This window comes from Akebia trifoliata, chromosome 12 (assembly GCF_017979445.1).
Source record: "Akebia trifoliata isolate Shusen 1 chromosome 12, ASM1797944v1, whole genome shotgun sequence".
NCBI lineage: Eukaryota > Viridiplantae > Streptophyta > Magnoliopsida > Ranunculales > Lardizabalaceae > Akebia > Akebia trifoliata.
This window is the reverse complement of record NC_141386.1, coordinates 29,910,987-29,935,464: the sequence shown is the minus strand read 5'-3', so window position 1 is coordinate 29,935,464 and position 24,478 is coordinate 29,910,987. Positions and strand designations below refer to the sequence as shown.

Here is a 24,478-nt window from a genome sequence, read left to right as displayed (position 1 = left end):
TTTATAAGCACTTTTGCATTAGTTGGGGTCTTGAGTCTATCTTGTCTAGAAAGGTAAAAGTTTTCTAGTGGATTTGTGCAAAAAAAACAATCCGATCGATGAATTCTAGCCATTGGATTCAAACATTTCTCATTATGGGCTTGAAACTCACTTGCCCATATATTCGTAAAGACTATGATTTAAAATTTCCTAACCCAATGGATAGAAATAAAAATTGATTTTTGTTTGTAGGAGGGAGAATCTTTCATGGGTCAAATAGGCCCCGCTGAGCCTTGGATTTCAGTGATATTTCCCTGACTCCTACAATAGTGGGCATCCTCTTCGCTGCAAATGTTTGCACTGCAAAGTTTTGCATTGAGTTCAAGTCTAACAAAGTTTTGAGGGGAGGATAAATATTTTCAGTGTATTGCAGTGGACCAAGCCAAGCTAAGCACTGGACACTGCAAACTTTTGTTTTCACGCTGTTTTAAAATTTTTGCCAACGTATATCTAGCGGGGCCGTAACATAAAAATTTGCAAGCACTTAATACATAGAGTTATAATTTCCACATCAACTTTTACTAACGCCACACCATCTGTGTGCAACTCTCCACCGATTTAGTCGGGAATTGGTGCCAGTTCTCTTAATATATTTGAAGGTATTCTCTCAGTGCTATCAGCTATATTTTGTAGAGATGTTTTTATCTTACACTTTCAATTAATTTGTATCATGTAGTTAAGGCTTATAAGGGATCGAATTCTGACCGAGTGTTAGTATACCTATATTCATATCCAAATTTCTTTATCTAGACCAGAATCTGTATTTGATTACGACTTGGATCTTATTAAACAAATCATATCCGAACCATTTTGATTTCACTAAATCCGGATTTGGATATGACTCGACCGAATTGCTTGATTCGAATTAGGTCGAGTTGGGTAATTTCAGATCGTTCAATATTTTTGCTTCTATATTTGTTTGTTAATTGTTATATTATTTTTTATTTTTTACCATTATAATCATTTTATTTTATAAGAATTTATGTTATAGCAAAGTAGTAGAAAATAATATTTTGAAAAGTCTAAAATTTTAATTTTCAAAGCAATAAATCATTCAGATCTAGACGGATATATGGATGTAGATGTCTCCAACATGGTTATGACTTAGATCATAGGACATCAATCCATATTTGACCAATTTTTTATTCAGATATACTCCTAGGATCCAAACCCGCTAAATTCGGATTTCAAATAAAACCTGACCCATTTATGTCCTACATGTAGTGCTATGGGTCAAGAGATCCCGACGCATTTTCTATTTACAAAATACAACTTAATTTTATAAAATATGGTGGATTAGAAGATGCTTACTCACAATATCATATTTTTATATAAAATAAATATTTAAAATGATTAAAAAAATTAATTTTTTAAAAATAAAAATTATAAAAACCTAATTGATTTATATTTTCAAAATATCAATCAGCCATATTGGATCTTGGACGGGTCAATGTAAAGGACCATTCACTAAGTATGTCTCGCTCGTGAACTAGCTACACTAAATTATTACTGATCAACCTACACCCTACAAGTGCTGCCCATAACATATTTATACTAATGACTAAAATAATAATATTTACTCAATCAAATCCAATTTTTTTGGTATAAAATATGTTATTTGATTCACTTGGTATCAAATCGGTTCACGGTTCACCACTCTAGAATGAATCCAATTACTATAAGTAATTTTTTAGAGGTCTTTTATGTTAGTATGAGAAGAAGACTTGGCCTGAGGATTGTTATCAGTTTGAAAACACAAGTTATCTCTAATCTTGACCAAAACCTAAAGAGTTGGAATGAAATTAAAATTGACATCGTTTCACACATTGGCATGCATGTAATCATATAAGCTTCTTACTCGGATCTAGATGAAAAGCATCTATGGTTCTATATATACATCCTCGCTAGCAATGAGCAATGTGTGAAACGATGTCAATTTCAATGTTTCTTCAACGTTTTCCAACCTTAAAGTAGGGGTACCTCTAAGAATCGTGACAATCTCACTTAGGCATGTGACATACTCAATCGACACCCTTGAAGTAACAGACTTCAGGATTGTAGATTTGCAATCCTCGGGATACAAAAACATGCTTCCCCATAAAAGGTGCAGGTCTATATCCCAAGGAATGCAGATCTACGATCCATGTGCCTATCACGTCAGGATTGTCGATTGAGTATGTCATGTGCCTAAGTTAGATTATCACGACTCTACACTACGTCAAAAAAGCTAAAATTCGTTATTAATATAGCGTTAAATTCGGCAGCCCAAGTCTCACGTTTATTTTGGGCGGTCCAAAACCCACATATAAGCCCAACAAATTAATTCGACGGGCGAAGCCCAACGAACCACCGGATTTTGGTTTTTTTTATAACAAAATAAAAAACTGAAACTAGCAGGAGCCATTGGAGTTTGGAGAAGATGAACGAAAACTCACATCCGAATTTTCATCGAAAACTCACATTCGATCCCCTCTTTTATCGAAAACTCAGTGGAGCCATTGAAGAACACGGTCGAAAACTCACATTCGATCTCTTCTTTCATCGAAAACTCACAAATCCCTGTTTCGATCTCTTGTTTCGATCGAAAACTCACGATAGATCTCTCATTCTCACTCTACACCTTTGTCTTCAATCGCTCACGTCCCTCAAATCGAAAAAGACCTAGTTCTTTTCACTTCGTCTATGGATTTTTGATCTCTTAGATCTCAAATTGAAGAGTAAATCAAAGTTCAAGTCGGAAACACTAAGAACTGAAGTTCACTCATCAGTGCCACCGAACAAACCCTAAAAAAATCACTCTAGATCTCTATTCTTAGTCTGAGGTATTGTTTAATTTCTTCTGATTTTGTTTCTTTGTTGTTAATCAGTTGATACATTGCCTTCTGATTTTTTTCTTTGTTGTTAATCTGTTAATTTCTTCTGATTTTGTTTCTTTGTTGTTAAGTTGATACATTGCCCTCTAGTTTTCAATGAAAAATGGTAGCTATTTCAATTGAATAATCTTATTGAGTTAAATTATGTTTTGTAGAGAGTTTGGTGTCTGAAATTTCAGCATCTTTGTTTATTTTTGTCGTTCAAATCCTCTCGATCTCGTTGTCATCTGCACCTTCCAAGAACTGAAGCTCAAATCGAAGAACTTGAGCTCAAATCCTTGATCTTCTCTTCTCAGCCAATTATTTTCGAAGCTCAAATTGAGATAGCCATTTGCTTGGTTCAGTTCTAGTAAGTGTTATCTCATATTTCTTTTCCTTATTCATCTTTCATCAATTTTCCTTTGTTTTTAGGGTTTTTTTTAAATAGTTTGATTGATTTTGTTTAATTTTTTCTCAACATTTGCTATAGAAATTATTAAATTTACTCAAATTGTCATGATCATATCTGGTTGAAGAGCAATTTTGTTGAATATAATTGCTTAATTTCATCTCCAAGGCATTCTCAAAGTTTTTGTATTTTTGTTGTGTCGAACACATATCGACAAATGGACATACCTGGACACCATCATTATTATTTTTAGAATGCATTAGGAGACTTTCATAGTCCTGCAGTTCAAAAAATTATAATGCAATCCTCGATTGATACCAATCGATAACTATTCCCTTGTACTTTGTATTGAACCTACATCCTACATTGACATTAATATGGTATTTTATAAAATATATTGATAAAAGTTTGAACCACATATTGTTGTATGTGTATCAATTCATAGAAATTTTAACTATAAAAAATAATTCAAATAAGGAATACATGAACCATGTATTTGGTCATTGAAATCAATAATAGTGATGGGGTCTTTGGTCTCAAAAGAATATAGGGGTTGAGATTTGAAATATATTGTTGCAGGTTAGAATATTATAGACATAGGCCAATAATAGTTGTGTTTGTTTTTACCTACTCTAGTGTTCCCAAATGCTTGTTGCCCAAGTACAGGGAACCCAAGTTACCTACTCTAATGTTCTTCATGCTTGTGCAAGCTTAGCTGTCTTGGGACTGGGATTCGCCAATTATTCAAGAGGGTGGTGGGGGTCAAATTGTTTTAACCTTTGTTGCGAGTCTTATAAATGGTTTGTGTGAATGGTTGAGTTTAGAAGAAGCCATGGTTTATCTTCTTGAGATGCTAAGGGAAGACTTCTTGGTCAGATTAGACCATGGCTCCCAAATATTGGTCAGAGGCAGCCTCCTTGGATGGCTTGGTGTGTGAATAGCAGCTTTCTTGGATGGTTTTGCGTGTGAATATGCGTTCAACATATTTGTTGTATACAATATTTGTTCTTCTTCTTTTATATGACAATTTTGTCTCTTAACTTGTCACTGGACTTAGAAGGTAAAGTTAAGCTTTGGTACTTTGGTTCTTCTCTTCTTAAGTTTTGGGTTGTTTCCAGTCTCCAATACAAAGACTACTGAAAGAAGGCCGAGTTGTTGAGTGGAGTAAATAGTTTGAATAAGAAAAATGGGAGAATTGAGTGGAGTAGGGAGGAGGAACTTAATTAATAGGAGATTGGGGCTTTGTTGCAAGTTTTCCATCTGTTGATACAAGTACTTTCAGTTGCTTTGTGAGAAGGGCAAAATGATCTGGGTCTGAGGTGGTCTCTTACTGCTAAAATGATTCTGACCCCTTATTATAGTTTTTGGAAAATGTCAAGTGACTGTTCTGGACACTGCGTTTGACACTCAGATGATGATGAGTTGTGCATGCAACCATAGATGTTTTTCCTCGAGATATGACTGAAAAACATCTATGGTTCTGTGCAAACTTCCACATCAGCTCAGTATCGAATGCAGGAGACTGTACAGCCACTCTAGCATGACTATAATTTTTGTCATCTTCTCTAACAGTTACAACTCCAATGAAACTTTTGTTGTGTATCCCCCCTGATTGTGCATAAAAATAAAATGTGGCAGGTTATGATTGGGATACATTAAGCGACTAAGAAGGACCTATTTTAATAAGCCGGCATGGATGGCCATTGATACCGGGCAACTTCATGGGTTTCCAATGGAGTCCACATTAATCTATCACTTGTAGGTGACATATACCTCTACAAATTCTAAACCTAAACCACTTCACACCGATTGATTTTATATAGTGGTTCTAGAGTAGCAAACAAATTTATTATGTTTATGCCTTGTATTATATGTTGGCACACCAGGGATTGCACACCTGAATATGTGTGGAGACTTTTTCAGTCAATTTCATAATAATCTGACTATTAAGGACTGGTGAAAGAAGGCCGAGTTGCTGTCTCCCAACTTAAGTTAGTTCACTCTAGATCTCTGCTTAAATCAAAGAAATATATGACTGCAGATGGATTCTGCAGGTATTTTATTCTCCCTTATAAAATTTGAATTTCAACTAGATGTCTAGGTTTGTAGGACCATGATAGTTTGAATTTCAGCTGACGATGCTGTGAAAGGATTTAGGGGAAGAGGATGAGGTGGAATTAAGGTAGTTTGAACTATTATTTCCTCTAGTTTTAACTTTTAATTTATAATATAGGAATTTCTTGCTTAAGACCTTAAATTTTACTGTTAAATTGGTGTATTTCACGATAGGAGATCTTAACATATTGTAGCTCTAGATAGAGCTGAATAGTGGAATGGAATCTTGCAAACCAGAGTATTTCTTACTTAACTGAAATGAATTGCTGCGAGCATTAGACTTGAGACTCACGGCATTGGAATAAGCATTTGTTACTGCTTTCAAGGAAATGTTTTTTTTTCTTCTTTTTGACTACCACATATAGTGTTGCAGTTATAAACTAGTGCTTCAAAACTACTAAGTTAAAAGGTTTCTCTTAAGTCTTGGTTAGAGCTAACATTGTTTGTATTGCTACTACAGATTTTGGAGAGGTTGGACTTCGTGGATCATATTTTTTGTTCGTGAATTGTGTTTTTGGTTATTTCCAATTTGTTAATTCTCTCTAATTTTCTGTTCTATAGGTTTATGTATGGAGCAAGCAGAACCCCTTTATCCCTATGAGTTTCTTGGGCGCCTCTTTACTTTTACAGCAGCATATCTACCATGGGTGAGTTGCCGAACCTCTAAATACACCACATGTTTGTATTATATTCTGATACTGGATAACGTCATATTCATTCCTTTGATGACCCTAACATAAAGGGTAGTAAAAGTAGCACTTAAAAGATCTTAACACGTCCTTCCTCCCCCCCAACATGCTTGCTTCCTTTCACTTATCACTTTTTCCTGCCTTTCCAAATAGCAGATTTATAGTTTCTGTGAGCTCATGACATGAGCTTAACTGTGAATCATAATGGTAGTACCAAAAGATGATTTTAATCATTAATGCTTCTAGCCTTTCCACTGTAGAAAAGGTATCTTGGGTGTTAAATCATTAATTTATTCTTTCATAATATAAATCGTACTCTTTGCAAACTCCTCTTATACCTATGTTCTCCATAGTCTTCTGTTTTGGTCTCGCTTTTTTGCTTGTTTATTTTTTGGATGAAGTTATTAAAAAGCTTTAGCAACTTCTCTTGAAATAAAAACCATTGCTTTATCAAGTTTAAGTTTCATAGTAATCAAACTATAACTGTTTTGGTTTCACTTATCACTTTTTCCTGCCTTTCCAGGATGCCCCCAACATTTTTGCCGTGAACATGTCCCTATACACATATTATAATATATAAGTTTCATTATATTTAACTCAAAAGTTTTTAAATAAATATAAGGAAGAAATATATGAAAAGCCAAAAAAAAAAAAAACATTTTTTTACACACCATGAAACAGAACTGACCTCCTTGCCTTCACTATTCTGTTCATAGGGTGTAATGAGTTTCTTTTGTTTTCCAGTTTAGTTTGCTAAGATTTGGAATTCTGTTCTAAGGTGTATTTGCTAGGTTATATCTTACATGATCTGTAAAAGATAATGTATGTCTGACATAGATCGCTTTCTTGTAGTGCCTCGGCCTTTCACTCCTGGAATAGCTACATTCTATGAAGGATACTATGCTAATAAAGGAATCAAAATTATTAAGGGAACTGTAGCTGTAGGGTTTGATTCCGATGCAAATGGAGAGGTTAGTTTCTCAGCATCCAAGCAATTTATATTAACATTCAATTTTGTTTACAGTGTTTTTCATAAATAAGTGTTGCTACATTTCAGGTCAAGGCAGTGAAACTGAAGGATGGGAGAGTGTTGGATGCTGACATTGTTGTTGTTGGTGTTGGTGGTTGACCATTTACAACACTATTCAAGGGCCAGATTGAAGAGGATAAAGGTGGAATTAAGGTAGTTTGAACTTCCATTTCCTCTAGTTTTAACTTTTAATTTATAATATAGGAATTTCTTGCATAAGACCTTAAATTTCACTGTTCAATTTTTAATGTTCTCCTTATTCATAGTAATCCCCTCTCACTTATTCTATTTACCTCCAAATCCAAGCTGTTAAAAGCATTTGTAGCCTCTGTCTGAACGTTCAAATTGAATAATTATCCTCACATCTGTTATACACTCATTCTATGAAGATTTTATATCTGTTTGTTTCTAAAGCTATGCGGAATTTATCCTCTTATTTTGTCTCAAAAGTCAAAATAGATAGCTAACAAGCTCTTCACTAATATAAATCCTTTCATTCGCTCTTGTTATGTTATGGCATCCTCTTTATTTTCTCTTTTGGTCGCTTTTTGTACTCTTTCGGGTGGTCACCTCAGCCCTCTTTTTCTTAGGTGTGCAACTTGGTTCGGTTTGGGGCCAAATTGAAACTGAACCAACATATATCTTTTCTACTAAATAAGAACCAGAACCATAACCAGAACTGAACCAAATTTCCCATAGAACTGGACTAAGTTCTGTTTGGTTTGGTTTTGTTCTATGGATTGCCAATATCCTAAAAACCTCCTTGGAAGTAGCATATTTTAAACCAAAAATAAATAAATAATGAACTTGAAATTTCATTAAATAAGTCATTAATCTATCCATAAACAAAAGCCATGAACTTATATCCTAACTTCTAAAAAGTAGCGAGTCATTAAGGGTTCGGTTCTATAGAAGTTTTGAACTTAGGCATTAACGTGGTTTTAGGCGTCAGTGGTGTGTAGAAGTTGAAATGATGCTGGTAGATAGCTTGTCTGGTCCTTGAGTAGGCATGACATGTGATACGAAGTGGAAAGATTCAACTGAAAATTATCAGAGCTCATTTTTCCTGGCTATGAAGGAAAAAAATAGAGTCGATTTTTAGATTCCCATTTGTTATATTTGATAGAATTTCATATCTTAGTATTGTTGATTTTCTGAAAATAACTCAAAATTCGGTTGACGAATGAAATTCTTCCATTTTTCTTCTTGGGGTTTCAAAATGAATGTGGGATTGTTTGATTGATTGTATTGTGGGTGCATTTTTTATATTATTTTCAAATTGATTTTCACTTAAATAGTTCAAATTTCACATGCAGATTGTGTTTTTCGTTGCCGTCGATGGGAGAAGTTTGGTTAATGGGTGTGTTCTTCGCATATTCTAGTTGAAGACGAGGGGCATTTGGGTCTTTTCATGTTGCTAGTTGGGGTCAAGGTTATTAATTTTAAAATATAGGGGTATCTCCAATATTCAGTAACATGTGAGGGGGGCAGGTGTAAAATTCTTATTTTTTTTTTCAAAAGTTATTATAGCCACGGCCGTGACCGCAACTAAAGCTCTAATTTTTTTTTAAAAATAACTTATAGCGACGGTCATCGACCGTCGCTATATCCCTACTTTTACTGCAGTGATTCGACGGTTAGTAGACGTCGAAAATATGTTATTCGACGGTCTTAAGCCGTCGAATTAATGAAATTTCTATGGTCTTAAACCGTCGAATTTTTTTTCGACAAACTCAAATTCGACAGACCAATTCGACGGTCGAGGCTGACGAATTGTTACATAATTCGACGGCTTTGGGCCGTCGAATTTATGATATTTTCACGTAGCTATCTCTAATACTGATTAAAACGTGAGATACCTTATATTGACAACAATTATTTTCCACAAACCTAGTGGGAATCAAATCGCGAACTGATTCTCTTTGTATCAAATCATGGTTCAACATAGGATGAGTGCGAATCACATAACACAAGCTAATGATAACAGCTTGACGAGGACTCTTTGATGTAGTTTCTAAGAATTGTTTGACCATACTATTACACATTATTCTAAAAAAAAGTTGTATTATTTAAGCAATGTTGTGAGGTCACCAAGCAAGTTGAGTTTTTGAAGAGTGCGTTTACCAGTAAAATATTTGAATAGTGGGCTCATTTAATATTTGATGAAGTCTAAAGTTCTGGACCCTCTTGTTCTCGAACTGATGATACATCATGTTTTTACAAATATTTGAGTTATCCTCTATATAAATTAATAATAATAAAAAAGTGTGGCCAGGCCACCCTTGACCTTTATCTTCTCTTATATAGATTAATAAATAAAAAAATAACCTTAATACATTTATCTTCAACTTAAAACCTTTAGCCCTTGATTTTTTTGTTTGTTTTTTTTTGTTGCAAAACTAATCACCTTCAATATGTCTTTAGTCCCAATGGTTAAATTATTTTTATTTTATTGAATCTCATGTTCAATTCATCATTTTCGAACTCGTCTAAACCCCTTTTTTTAATTCAAAATTTCATCATCTTCTACATAAAAAATTCTAAAGAAAATTTCCAAAATGTGATCAACTTTTGAAGAAATTCCCATTTCGACTAATTATTCATTTTAATTCCCAAAACATGAAGAACGAGATTGCAGGTTTTCTAGAATGATGACCTCACTGGTTTAAAGCAGCAAGATCATTGATTTTATTTTCTTTTTAAAATGACAATCTTGCAGGTTCACAGCAATCTTGTTACTTTGAACCAGCGAGATCGTCACATTGAAAAGCCAGCGATTTGGATTTGTCATGTTTTGAGAACTAAGATGAATAGTTAGTTGGAATCATAATTTAGTCATATTCAACTCATGAAATGGTAGTTTACCCAAAATTCTATCTTCTTCTTTAAATTTAAAAGTTTAAGTAGATAGAATCTTAGTGTTGAAGAGTAGTGTAATTTTTTTTTTTTTTTAATTCAAGTGGTTGAAGATCATAACTGGTTTTGGAGAGAATAGGAAAAGGTTTATTTTTGTTACATATTTAGGACAAGGACATTTAGGTTATTTTTCCTTTGCCTACTGTATAAGATATATAAAATCAAAATTTTTTAGTCCATAAACATAACCACTAAGATAGTGGAAAAAATACATATTTCACAGAGAACAATTCATCTTTTGGGCTATTTCCGTGATATATTTTTCTTGAGAATCCCTAACATCACAGCTGTCATGTTGAAAGAGAACCCAACCTTGGGTTGAGGCTAGCATTTTCCTTTTAGGTGTCCTATCTCTCTCTCACATGTATCTAATAGAACACAATGGTTGTCCCATTTCCTTTGTCTCGACCTTTATACCCCATAAAGAAAGTATCTCGATGAAACTTTTACTTTTATTGTCTTACCTCTTATACCACTTTTCAAATTTACGCATTGCCTTTTCTCTTATTCTCTTTTTCAATATTACTCATTTAACTTTATTATTTTTCCTCAATGATTTAGGCAAATTCTAATATACACTTGAAGGTGGCATGTTGCACGTATATCAAAAATGTTTATTTATAATTTAAAATATTGACTACAAATATTTTGAGTAAAAATGTTATTTTCGTAATTTTGAAAACTAACCAACTTGATCATAGGGTCATGGGTTGCAATTTTCTTGATTTTTGACCAAAATAATCTTGATTATATTTTAATTAGAGTTCGCCCTTACTGTTTAGGTGGTTAAAATGGAAAAGAATAAGGTTGGAGGAGTATTATTAAAAAAATTGAGGTTAAAATGGTAAAAGATGAAAAATAATAAAGTGGGTTAAATGGGTAAAACAAGACATATAGTAAAGTTATAAATGACGAATAGTAAAGAAAATAAAATAGACTCCACAAAATTATAGATTGATAGAAGGCTTATCCTACAAAACTGTAGTTGATGGGAAGTTTACCCCCTATAAAACTATAGTTAAGTGGGCCATACAATTATATAGATTTATAAAATGCAAAAGGTGGGGGCATTTGTGAGATTCAAATTTTAGTATTGTTGAACCACTTTTAGTCGAGATTGAACTCAATTCACACTTTACTAACATGGAGGTGTATACGAAATCATTAATGCTTATAAGAGGCTAGGACCCTTGTTAGCAATTTGGAATATAACAAAAATTCAAGTTCCATTCGATTATGGATTTCAAAAATTCGATTAAGAATTCGATAAATGAAAAATATGCGGCATATGTTTTATAGGTGTATCATCAGTCTCATTTAAAAAATTCAATAATATGATAATGATGGTGATCATGAAATTGGTGATGGTGAAAGTGATGATAATAATAATGGTGGTGATAATGAGGGTACTAAGGTTATTATTTCATTGATTTATAAAAGAATACCAAAGTCAATGGGCAAATCATCAGTTTGGAAAATTAATTAAGGTAATATCTCAAATAAATGTAGAAAGGCATGCCATTTAAAAAAAAAATACGTAAATGACATTTATCACCTAAAAAGATGAACTTGTGTTACACATTACAACTTAAAACAATAACATTTTTTCGATCGAGTTTCATAAAAATTCGTAAAAATGCGTTTTACTCTTTTTTAACTTAAAATACGTGAATTATTTATAATAGTTCAATAATCGGGAGAATAATGCTTTCATTGAAAAAATGGTATTTTATTAAGCCCCCCAAAAAATAGGCAAAATTAGGGTTACCCCCTATGAAATGCAAAATTAGGTCTGCCCCTAAACTGTAGTTGATTTATTCTGTATGTTAACAATGTTTATTTTGATGACATAATATTTTTTTAAATATCAAAAACACCCTTGTAGTTGTGATTTATGAAAATGTCATTTGTTACACTCTTCCTTAAAAAAATGGAATTATCTTTGCCGTTGGATTGAACCCAAAATCTTAACTTCATCTTTTTTAAAATAATGAAGACGAACTAGGGTTTCTTATACTCCGACCATACTTAATCCAATGATTTGGTGAGTTTGATATTGAAAAAGAGGATTTACCTTTTGTGGAGGATATTTTTCAGAAAAATGACATGTGGCAATCACGAGACGACCTAACCAAGTGTCCAAATCATCAAAGGAAGAAGGTCGGTCGGTACCTTCATGCAACCGACCTTCGATGGTCTATGATTGAATCTCAGGAGTTTCAAATCTTTTAAGATAAGGAGTTTTAACCACATTAGCGAGAATCAAGGGAAGTCCCTAACAGAATGGAGCAACCCAAATGGAAATCAAGGAAGATCTAAGAGATGCAATCCCTATAAATACATAGGTGTAAGGCACTAAAAGGTATACAATTTTTTTTGAAAAAATATGAAATACTATTTTTTGTAGTAAATCTTGACTTAGGTGTTAGAGTGGTGTTGTTGCAGGCACACCTGAGAAAAGGAAGATAGGAGATTGCAAGATTTCGTCATAGATCTCAAGGTAGTACAATTTTTTGCATCTACAATTTGGCGTTGTCCGTAGAAAACTTATAAGGAAAAATGATCAAAATGTTGAGAACAAGATGAGAGGGATCTGATGAACTAACAAATCCGCACTAAGTACCACAGAACCCTTTGAAGGCGGTACACTACTTGTTGACGGAGATGAGAACAACGATTCAACAAGGGCTTGACTGCTAGAACGATGAGATTCAGACGATAAATAAGAAGAACAAAGAACTCATGCAAAGGTTGAGTGAAGGAACTGAAATTAGGAAAGAAATGGGAACAGGACATGAACCTCCACCCCTTACAACAGATCAAACGAAGATTGACCAGACGATAAATTCGACAAGAATTAGAACCCAGCAAGGGAGTTTAGAAACCCAGAATCCTATGACTCGGGAGAAGTAGAAGAGCTGTTGTGGAGGAGGGACGATGAGCAGATCATGGGAAGGGATTAGGGTGAAACATTCGAAATATTATCCGGGAACTTAAAGGGTCGCCATTTTCACCGACAATAATGGCATCTGACCCTTCGATAGTGTTTTATCCCCTTAAGTTTGAAACATTTGATGGGACAATGGATCCAATAGAACATATCCTTCACTACAAAAATCAGATGGTGTTGTACTACAACGACAACGATGTTAAGACATAAAGTTGTATCCTAGTTTCAAAGACTGCCTTTGGGATTAGTAAGAAGCTTTTCTGAGTTGGAGGAAGCTTTTGTCGAGGAATTCATACAATTGAGAAAAATGAAGGTTAGAGTGAATACAGTCGTCCACTTGCAACAAGAGGATGAAGAGAGCATCCGAGCCTTCATGTCACGGTTCTGGACAAAAACGCTAGTTATGGAAAACTTGGATAAAACAATAGCATGTGTAGCTTACGTAACAGTAGTCATTTTTAGGACACAATTGCATGAATCACTAATCAAAACCAATCCATCGTGATTAGAGAACTTATATGTGAAAGTGCCCTCGATCCACGGGTGCGCATCCACTTTTTTCTTTTTTGAGAGTTGTCACCTAGTTTTATGGTCTAGGAACCAAATGTGACTCTAAAAAGATAAAGAACACTAAGCTACGGATAGATTATGGGTATGGGGATCAGGTTATGGGATTAGAAAGTGTTAGACACCAATCTCGCCCGACAAAAGTCGGTCTATACTCCTCTCAAATATTTACATTGCAAAACGGCCTAAATTCAGAATAATAAAAAAATAACCTTTGTTTTTACCTGAGTGATTGGATATGTTTTCTTAAAAATTGGTAGTGAGTGTTCCTTGTATGAATCTTCTTAATTTGTTTTTGTTTCTAGATCTATTCCCGATTTTTGAGATGAGACTTTTTTCTTCTAGATTTGAATATATATTTTTTGACTTTTTTTTGGATGTTTTTAAGGTTTCTGAGTGCTTTTAGGTTGATAATTGGAGCTTGGGAGTTAGTTATTGACTTGGGGATCCAGATTTAGGGTTTTGAAGAGTTTTTAACATGACGACTCAAACATCATTTGTGCAATCCGAGAGTTGGAGAGCGCAGTACATTGGTCCATAACTTGATGGCCAACCACGAACGGAGAAATAACCTAGGAAATGCCTGGAGGGTCACCTCCCTTGGACCAGGACCCAGAAGCAGAGGTCGAGACCTAAACGGAAGTAGAGGCCGGAGCAGGACGGGGGTCGATGCCCCTCCCCAGTCTCTTTAAGAGAGGTTGATCTTCTTCCTCATTTACCTCCCGAGGAAAAGAGGGATGCACCTCCATCACTTCATTATTGAAAGCGTCGGAGTCAACTGGAGTGTAGTGGTTGGAGCGACGTGACATGTCTTTAATGTTATCTTTGGTTGCCTCACGGAGCCTCTCAAAGGTACGTGGCTTGGTGCTCGTAGCTTCACTTGTTTGCTCTTCAAGTGAGAATCGACGGGGCAAGAAAATCAGTGACTCGGTGATATAGTTCTAGGTCAGAAAGAATATAGGTTATAATCACCAAGTCAGAGATTCTTTTATCTTTGCCTGGATCTGCAATCATGAGAAGTCAAAATTCAAATCTCAAAGTAAAAGAAAGAAAAAATGTGAAAGAACTGAAGAAAGAAAACTCACCAACTCTTTTGAACGAGTTGAAGACGAGCGGGGGAAATTTGTCTTTAGGTGCGCTCTTCCACCAACCAGCCAGTTTGATCGGGAACAAGAACCAATCCTTGTTTGAGTTCGACAGCTTGAACAAGGGTGGTTTCCCTCTCCTCTTTGTTAAATAGAAGTACTTTTACTTTTTATGGCATATCCTCAAAGAGAACTGGGTTCTTATATCAAAAAGCCCAAGTTGTAGATTTTCTTCCAATCAAGCATTCATTTGTTTGACGGCATAGATAAGACGATAAATTACTGTTCATTTTCCCAATAGCCCTCCTATAAAAATTTAAGACTTCTTGAGTTTACTTACTGAGAGGAACTCGGAGGCCAGCTTTAAACTGCCCCCAATACACCACGATGGTGTCTTGGGGGAGGCCTTGAAAGGATGAGGGCTCATCTGAGAAAGAAGTACCCATATCACCAGGGGTAGCGTAAGTATCCATAATCTCGGATAAATGAGGGCATATAGGAGAATAAGTCTTCCCCTTGGCCATGGAAGAAGAATAAAGAAAAAGAAAAGGTTTAAAGAAGATTTGAGGAGAGGAAATGTTGTTTTCTGACCTCTTAGTAGAAGTAGAATCTTGGCACTGCACTGGTTGGGACTTGCTAATGCTGAGCAAAGATGAGTGTGGAGGTGGACAATAAAAACCTTGCAACAGAGAGTTGGAGAGAAAGAAGAAGCGTAGAAAAAAAAAGTAAAAAGAAAAAGTGAAGAAAAATGGGGTATTTAAAGACTTCAGAGGCATCGAGATACGTAAGAAATGAAGGGTCGTGATAAACTAGAAAAACGAAACAATCATAAGCTAAAGATGCATTTAATGAGCACGAGAAACGATTAAAGTGGAACAAACACGCGTGCACTATTAACTACTAGAGGGGAGACTTGTGTGTACGACACATACATGCGCCACAACGCAAAACAATTGACAGTGCACCCCACGAGAAAGCCATTTAGAGCATCATCATGGATATCCAAATGGTCGGATTTCGAATTTAATCCAATAGGAGGATGCCATGTGCCAATAATTTTATTAAGTTGTCTCGGATCGTCGTATCGAGATCCAAAACTCCAAGAGGGGGTATTGTGGATGATATTTTTTGAAAAAATGACATGTGGCAATCACGAGATGACCTAGCCGAGTGTCTAAATTAGCATAGGAAGAAAGGTCGGTCAACGCTTCCAACCAAGCTTCGAGGGTTTATGATTGAAGTTCGGGAGTTTCAAATCTCTTAAGATAAGGAGTTTTAACCACATTCGGGGGAATCAAGGGAAGTCCCTAACAGAATTGAACCACTCATACGGAAATCAAGGATAAAATCTAGGAAGATCTAAGGGATGCAGCCCCTATAAATACATAGGTGCAAGGCACTAAAAGATATGCAATTTTCTCTTAAAAATATGAAATACTATTTTTTGTACTAAATTCTGACTTAGACATTTAAACAGTGTTGTTGCAGGCACACCTAGGGATAGGAGGAGATGAAATCGCAAGATTTCGTCACATATCTCAAGATAGTGCAACTTTTTTTGCATCTACACCTTTAATGAATCATGTTTTTGTTTGATTTTGTTGAAGACACGAGTTTTGATACAAAGGTGAAGGTGAGAATGCACCTTAAGAATCTAATCGAACCAACCCATTGACACACCTACTCTAGAAGTAAATTTATTAATTTATCTAAAAAAAAGGAAGAGAAGACTACATCTAGATGGAAAGATGTAATCTCGTAGGATTTTTTCTTATAGATGATGTTAACTAATTAATTAATTAAAAACTTTGAAGGCGGCTACCCTTGATTTTTATTGGAGTTTGAGAAGTAGTCCATGAAATTAAATAGCTTAGCAGTTTCCCTTTCCCATGTATATATGCATTTATCCAGTCGATCTTCATAAGAAGAAGAAGAAGAAGAAGAAATCCTTCCAATTTATAAATAAAGACCCGACCTCCAACACAAACCAAAGAAAAATGGCTCGGTACTGTCTCCTAATTATTAGGGTATTACTATGCGTTAGTGTAGTAACAACAACAACGGCATCATATGCAAAGGAAGGGTGCTCGGATTCATGCAGAAACATCATCGTTCCTTATCCATTTGGCTTCGGAGATGCAAAATGTTCCTTAGACCTTTGGTTCAATTTAACTTGCAATAACTCTTCTAAATTGTTTTTTCTTAACGATATTCCCATTGATGATATATAGCTAGAAGGGTCATTAACAGTGTCAATTTCTGCTGATTATAAATGTAATGGCCAAACTCCTACAAGCACTGATGCCCGAAGATGGATAAACTTACAAGGATCTTCATTCACATTCAACAATACTCGAAACAAATTCATAGTAATCGGATGCAACAGCCTAGCGTTCGTGAGTGACAATGAGGAACTTATGATGAATGGGTGTTTGTCGTATTGTAATGATCCAAATAGTGCCATAAACGGTTCTTGTGGTGGTTTGGGATGCTGCCAGACTTCAATCGCCATGAATCTAAAGCAGTTAAAATTTACTTTCAGTACCATCACCAACACCACCACCATGCCCTCAATTTTTAATGATACTTTGTGTAGCCTTGCGTTCTTGGCTGATCAAGAATCGTTCAACTTCTCCAAGTCGATTCTTTTGGTTGCAGATTATAGCAAAACATATATTATTAATCCGGTTGTTCTTGATTGGGTGGTGGGGAACACGTCTTGTCAACAAGCATCAACAAACGCATGTGGAGTAAACAGCAATTGTATTAACTCAGGATTTAATAACAGCGGATATCGTTGTTACTGCAATAAAGGTTACAGAGGGAACCCTTATCTTCCTCTAGGATGCCAAGGTATTACTCACCTTGTATATTAACATGATCTTCTTCTTTTTGTTCTTGTTTGTTTATTTATTTATTTATCTATTTTCGGGATAGTCCTATCCCATTTTATTTTATTTTTTGACTTGATTTCTATGTTTTGGATTTAGGATTTTATATGAGCCTAATCCTAATTGTAATCATGGTTTTTAAACTCAGTATCACATCTCATCTCGTTCAGCTCTGATACTGAGTTGACTCGGATGATACGTCTCGTCACGTTCGACATTGAGACAATAGTTTTTAACCATTTAAAAAATCTGAAATTTTTTTGAAAAAATTCAGAAATGATTCCTATTAAAAAATGAACCCCAAAAAATATATATAAAAAAAAAAAAAGATTTGGGGGTGAAATAATAGAGGGTTGAGGCTTTAACTCGTTTGTCTCGGTTAACTTGGATGAGATTTGAAAATCTCGTCCGATACGTCTCGTTTAACTCGTGAGTTAATCATTTTCTGCGCCGTCTCGCTTGTATCGCCCGAGATATTGGAAAATATCATCCGAGACAACTCGCTTATCTCACGATACGCGATCGCCTCAAAATACTTTGTGAGTTGGTCTCATTCAGCTCCGGTACCGAGTTAACTCGGGTGATACGTCTCGATCTCGGACAAGTTTAAAAATCATGAATTGTAAACAACTATTGAAATTGTTTGACTGAGTGTTATATTGTTTTGTAGCGTTAAACTTATAATTTAAGTGAAACTTTTGTAATGTTTGAAGAGTGTGTTTTAATCTTTAATTGGGGTGTGATACATAAATTGAGGTGTAATAAGTAAAAGTTGGAGAGCTAATAGGGGATTTCACGAGACATTGAGGATGAAATTGAATAGATTAAAAATGGTTTACATTAGAGATACTTACAGCTTGACTATGACAATTTTTGAGAGAAACATTATGATTGGAGGTTGAAGACAAGGGCATGTGGGTCATTTTTTATTTTGTTATTCTTTCACAAAAAGCCCAGGTCAAGGGGGCATGTCATCATTTTTTAATAATCTTCTATATTTAATTTATATCCATTGATTTCGACATCATTTTTTAATTATAACAGTTTTTTTATATAATTAATCATACTAGACCTGAAAACCTTTTTTTTCCTTTTTTCTCCATTATTGAGTTTTTTTTGTTGGGAATACAGTTATGATGAAATGTCCATTCATTTCACATAATTTTTCTAAGCGTGAAGGTCATATCAAACACTCATTCTGTTCTTAACATATGAAGAACTGAATTATATGTCTTGCTAATGATAAATGATCATGATTATTAATTGTTGATTAGATATTGACGAATGCTCGAATCAAAGCACACTTCCGGCTCCCTGTGTCACGAATTCCATCTGCTCGAATACTCTTGGAGGTTATACATGCTCTTGCCCAAGTGGTACATATGGTGATGCTCGAATAAATGGAACTCGATGCATAGCCGAACCTCAAGGAAACAAGATGGTCCCCATTTTGGGTAATTCTCCTCCCCACACTTATTGCTACAAAATCTTTGGTTTTGGAGATTCGCAACACCGCATGTTTGCATTCGATGGTAACATTATTTTCTATATTTAACATGTAAAAGATATATTTTAATTTTAAAATCATATTTATTTAGTTTTCTAAAAGAAGTTCAAACAAGGAGTTGATCAACTTGGTAAACTGATTCTTTTCAAATTTATATATAGAACCACTTCATAATTCCATTGAATCTATCCATCCAATATTTTCAAATTAGAGCTATGTTATGATCATTATGTTTCGGAATGTAATTCGTCCCAGACATTCTTGGTTTTGGCCAAGATTAGATTGAAACATTGATCTTAGGAATGTTTCGAATTGTCCCAAAATATTTTTCAGTCTCAATTTTTCTCTGATTGAAGCATTACCTTGACACAAGATTTTAAAGTTAGTTTATGACTCACAAAAAATAGCTATTTCACAATAATTTATTTTCCTCATTATTATTATTTGGTATTATGCACGTGTTGGCCTATCAGTGCTCATTATATTTCTAACCTGCTGTTGCTACTTGTTGATTTTGGAGCTGAAGAAAAGAAAGCTCATCCAACGTAAACAAGAATTCTTTAAGCGAAATGGTGGTTTTCTATTAGAAGAAAAGATGTCTTCCAACGAAGTTGGTATCCTGAAATCCAAAATCTTCACTGAAGAAGAACTTGGAAAGGCCACAGACAACTACAATGACAATAGAATCCTCGGTAAAGGAGGCGCTGGTACCGTTTATAAAGGAATGCTTCAAGATGGTGGAATAGTAGCTATTAAGAAATCAAAAACAATGGAAGAATACCAAATAGATCAGTTTGTTAATGAGGTTAGCCTTCTCTCCCAAATTGTCCACAGGCATGTGGTAAGATTATTGGGTTGTTGTTTAGAAGCCGAAGTTCCATTACTAGTTTATGAATTTGTCTCCAATGGAACCCTCTACGACCATATCCACGGCTCTATGTCATATATGTCATGGGAAGATCGATTGAGGACTGCTACAGAAGTAGCGAGCGCCATAGCTTATTTGCACTCATCTGCTTCCACACCCATTCTTCATAGAGATATAAAGTCTGGGAACATACTCTTAGATGAGAATTACAAAGTAAAATTGGCTGATTTTGGGATTTCAAGGTCTATTCCCGACGAAAGAACTCACTTAACTGCATCACTACTACAAGGGACTCCGGGATACATGGACCCAGAGTTCCTTGAAACAGGGCAATATACAGAGAAGAGTGATGTTTATAGTTTTGGGGTAGTTCTTGTGGAGATGTTAGTGGGGCAAAAACCAGTATCTAACTTTAGAAGTGATGAAGAGAGATATTTAAGACAATATTTCATTTTGTCAATGAAAGCAAATCGACTTTTTCATATTTTGGATGATAGAGTGGTGAGAAAAGGGAAGGAGGAAGAGTTAACAAAATTTGCAGTACTGGCAAGGAGATGTTTGAAGTCCAAAAGCAGAAAAAGGCCAACAATGAAAGAAGTTAAGTAGGCGTTTGGATAGGACTCCTTGGCTACTTTTGACTCTTGCGGGGAGTTAGAAGTCGTTTGGATGCGTTTGTATGAACTACTCCTTCGAAGAGTTACTCCTCGCAAGAGCAAGAAATTACTCTTTATGAAGAAGTCAAGAAAACCTATTTCTCAAAACTCTTCTTGCGGGGAGTCAAAATCTAACGGTTCGTTTTACCAAAATACCCCTAACTTTATTAATTTTCTATGAAAATATTTCTAATACATTTGCCCTTAAATCAAACAAAAAAAACATTTATTAATATTAATTTTTTTTTTAATTTTGAGTATAATGGATTTAAACACATTATATTAATATTTAATATTTAAAATATTATATTATATTATATTAATATTTATTATATTATATTATATTAATATTTATAGTTAAAATGTTAAAAACAATATAGTTTGAAGGCATATTATGACACTAAAAGACAGTCTGTCAATTTTTTATTTAAATTTTGAGTATAATGGATTTAAACACATTATATTAATATTTAATATTTAAAATATTATATTAATATTTATTATATTATATTATATTAATATTTATAGTTAAAATGTAAAAAATAGTTTAGTTTGAAGGCATATTATGACACTAAAAGACAGTCTGTCAATTTTTTTTTTTAATATTATGTCAAAAACAGTCTGTCAAATTTTTTTAAAATTTTAAGTATAATGGATTTAAATATATTATATTAATATTTAATATTTAAAATATTATATTATATTATATTAATATTTATTATATTATATTATATTAATATTTATAGTTAAAATGTCAAAAACAGTATAGTTTAAAGGCATATTATGACACTAAAAGATAAAAAACAATAACTGGTATAATATAAGGGTATTCTAATTTTTTTTCTAGAAGTCATGAGAAGTCAGTATGGTTCCCAAACAGACTTCCAGCACAAAAATACTTCTGCCAATACTTCATAGAGTTGATTGCCAAACGCCATTTCTGCACAGAATTACTTTTCCAACTCCTCCATAGAGTACTTCAGCTCCTGTTCTTTGAAAGAGTAGTTCTGCTCCTGGTATCCAAACAGGCCCTAATTCTCTGCTAGATGAGCTAAGAAGGTCGCATAATAATCCCTCCGAAACTAATGTAAATGCTGAACCAGGTAATGAAGGTAGCATTGTGAATGCATTTGATGTTGAATTTGGAGCATCATTCAGTGAGTCGTCCTATCAAGAGAAGAAGGGTTTTCCTCAGATTTTTACTATTTAACATGGTGGCATGTATGTGCATGTGATTGAGAAAATTTAGTTTTCATGTATGGTGCCTTGTATTTGTAATTAAGCATTCATGGATGGAGAGAAACTAATAATTAAGCATCGACAAGCATGTGATGGTTTGCGAAGGGGCAACACAGTATTAGATACTACAAATTTTTGTTTTTTAATTTATGTTGTTTTATGAGTTCTGTTGATCGAAGTATAAAGCAAGGCCATAACGTTGCAAAGTTGATTCAAAAGAAAGATACTCAAGTTAAAAAAGGTAAAGTGTACATCTTATTTTTAAAGATGGTAATTTACCGTTTTCAAAAATATTTTATTTTACCAAAATTGTACAAATAGTAATTTTCATATTTTTGCTACCAAAAATTTCCTTTTTGTCATCGAAAATTCTCTTTTTGTCAGAAAGATCCAGAAGGATCTTTCTGACATGATATCAGAATCTCTTTTATATAATGTTAGAAGATCCTTTGCAATTTAAACAATTAACCTTCTCTCTATGGATCAACTTTTGCTTGGCAAGATATTTATATATTTTTATTCTCTTATTTTTATTGATAATCTGCACCGAACAAATGTCAGTAGGGTTTGTCATCAGTTTAATAACACAGGGGTATCTCACATATACACTTAAAATTGAGGTATAAAATCATTTTGAAAGTAAGATAACAAGGTGAAAAACCCCTGAGAGGTTGGCTCAATAGAAATTTCAAACCGATAAATTGTTAATGCCTATAGGTCGTGAGTTCGATACCTAGTATGAGCATTAATTTCTCAAGGGCCACCTGTGAGGATGCACCCTCACTTGGTGTGTGTGATGTGCGGGTGTTGCATGTGCCTCGGGACTAGTCCTTGGACAAGACTTTGGTCTATGGACTGGGCAAAAGCTCATATAAGGGCCTAGTCCACTATCTACAGGGATATCCAATTATTTAAAAAGAAAGTAAAACAAGGTAAAAATGGATACACTAATTTGACTTAGGCACGTGGCATACTCAATCAACTTACCTTACGTGATAGGCTCGAAAATCGTAGATTTGCTCTCTTCGGGATATAAAATTACGGTTCCCTATAAAAAGGTGTGGTTTTGTATTGCGAGGAAAGCAGATCTACGATTTCTGAGTTTATCATATCAGGTAAGTCGATTGAGTATGCCACGTGCATAGTTCAGATTATCACGACTCAAATGGGTATCTCATTATGGAAACCACAGTCGACATCTCAAACATTAATCAAATAAAGGGGTTCTTAGAAACCCAAAAAACTGAGGGGGCTACTTTTGAAAATTCCAAACGTGGTTACGTGGGGTAACTTCCAAAAATTCTAGTGGGGGGCAAACGAGTGCAAGCTCAAGATATATTAAAATTTGAATTAGGCCCTTGCAACTTTTAAAAATTCTTGTGGGGGAAACAACTTGAATATGACAATTTTTGGGAGAAACATCATGGGTCATCGTGGAGGTTGATGACAAGGGCCTGTAGGCCATTTTTTATATATTAATCTTTCCTACAAAACCCAGGTGAGGGGCATATCATCAATTTGAAAACATGTGGGGGTGTCTCTAATATTGAACAAAACATGGAGGGACATGTCTTAATAACCCTTGCCGAAATTCCTTGATTTTTCCCTTATAATTTGAGAGATTAAATAGTGTGGATTCAGGCTAACAATTTATTTGTCACTTTTCCCTCTTATAATATATTAATTTAATGTAAGGGTATTTTTATAATTTAAAAACATTAATTAATGTGAATATAACATTTACCTTTCTCTCATCATAGTAAAGATGTATATGAATAAAGTTACATGGAGCAAAGGACCATGTAGAGCGCCTCCTGGATTTAGGTATCTCACTTGAACCACCTGTATTGACACAGTGGTCCAAGTGAGACCTTAGCCCTTTCGAGACCATGCCTTTTAGAGATCATAAGTTAGGTTAGGTTTTAAAAAAATAAAAGAATTTTCTTTTCTTACCTAATCTAAGATTGAAAATGGATGGCCATTGATCCGCAAAATGTAAAATTTCAAATCTAACTATGCAAAATTCTCTCTCTCTCTCTCTCTCTCTCTTTAAATTCATAGAATTTTAAGCCCTACGTCCGTTTATATATCTTAATCTCTTCACAATTTATACAATCCTTGCTTTTCTAGTAGTACCATAATCAGAAAATGAAAAAAAAAGGCAATTTTTACTGGAGAGTTGGTTTAGATGACTCTATAGATCAATGAGTAACTTCAAATTGAGTCACTATAGTCGAGCCTGTTATATATGTAGGATGTCTTGTATTTTTTTTTTCTGGGCTTGGGCTCTAAGAGGCAAAATAAAGGAGACCTTTTACAAAGCGATTGGACATGGGCGGAGCCAGTAAGGGGCCGCCCTCTTGTTTTTTTACTGATTAGAAGCTCCCCTCCTTAATGTTGATGATTATGTGAGATACCCCGTATTTTAAAGTAGATGAATTCTATTTGCGAGGAATCCCCACTCGTGTTTTCAAATTAATGCCAAGCTCGCTTTGATTTTTTTTTGCCCTCCTCCCTCTCAAAATTTTAGGTGATTTACACACCCCTCTACCAACTTGGTGAATATTTGAGATAACATGCCCCTTTGAGAGGGAAACACAAATGATGACGAAGCTCGAACAGATTTGTACCGGTTCAATCACAGATGATGATGAAGCTGCCATGGTTC

At 34.5% G+C, this 24,478-nt stretch overlaps 1 protein-coding gene and 1 long non-coding RNA gene across 2 annotated transcripts; both read left to right on the top strand.

The window, feature by feature from the left end:
* The first annotated feature begins 5,431 nt into the window (after positions 1-5,431).
* On the top strand, positions 5,432-7,547 carry LOC147389392 (uncharacterized). Its single transcript, XR_015170396.1, has 3 exons — positions 5,432-5,482; positions 6,957-7,075; positions 7,162-7,547. It is a non-coding gene; the product is annotated as an uncharacterized LOC147389392 (long non-coding RNA).
* A 5,760-nt stretch (positions 7,548-13,307) lies between these two features.
* On the top strand, positions 13,308-20,524 carry LOC147389391 (wall-associated receptor kinase 1-like). Its single transcript, XM_086419768.1, has 4 exons — positions 13,308-13,442; positions 16,884-17,505; positions 18,818-19,075; positions 19,500-20,524. The coding sequence occupies exons 1-4, from the start codon at positions 13,308-13,310 to the stop codon at positions 20,522-20,524; spliced, it is 2,040 nt and encodes a 679-aa protein (XP_086275894.1).
* Positions 20,525-24,478: the final 3,954 nt, after the last annotated feature.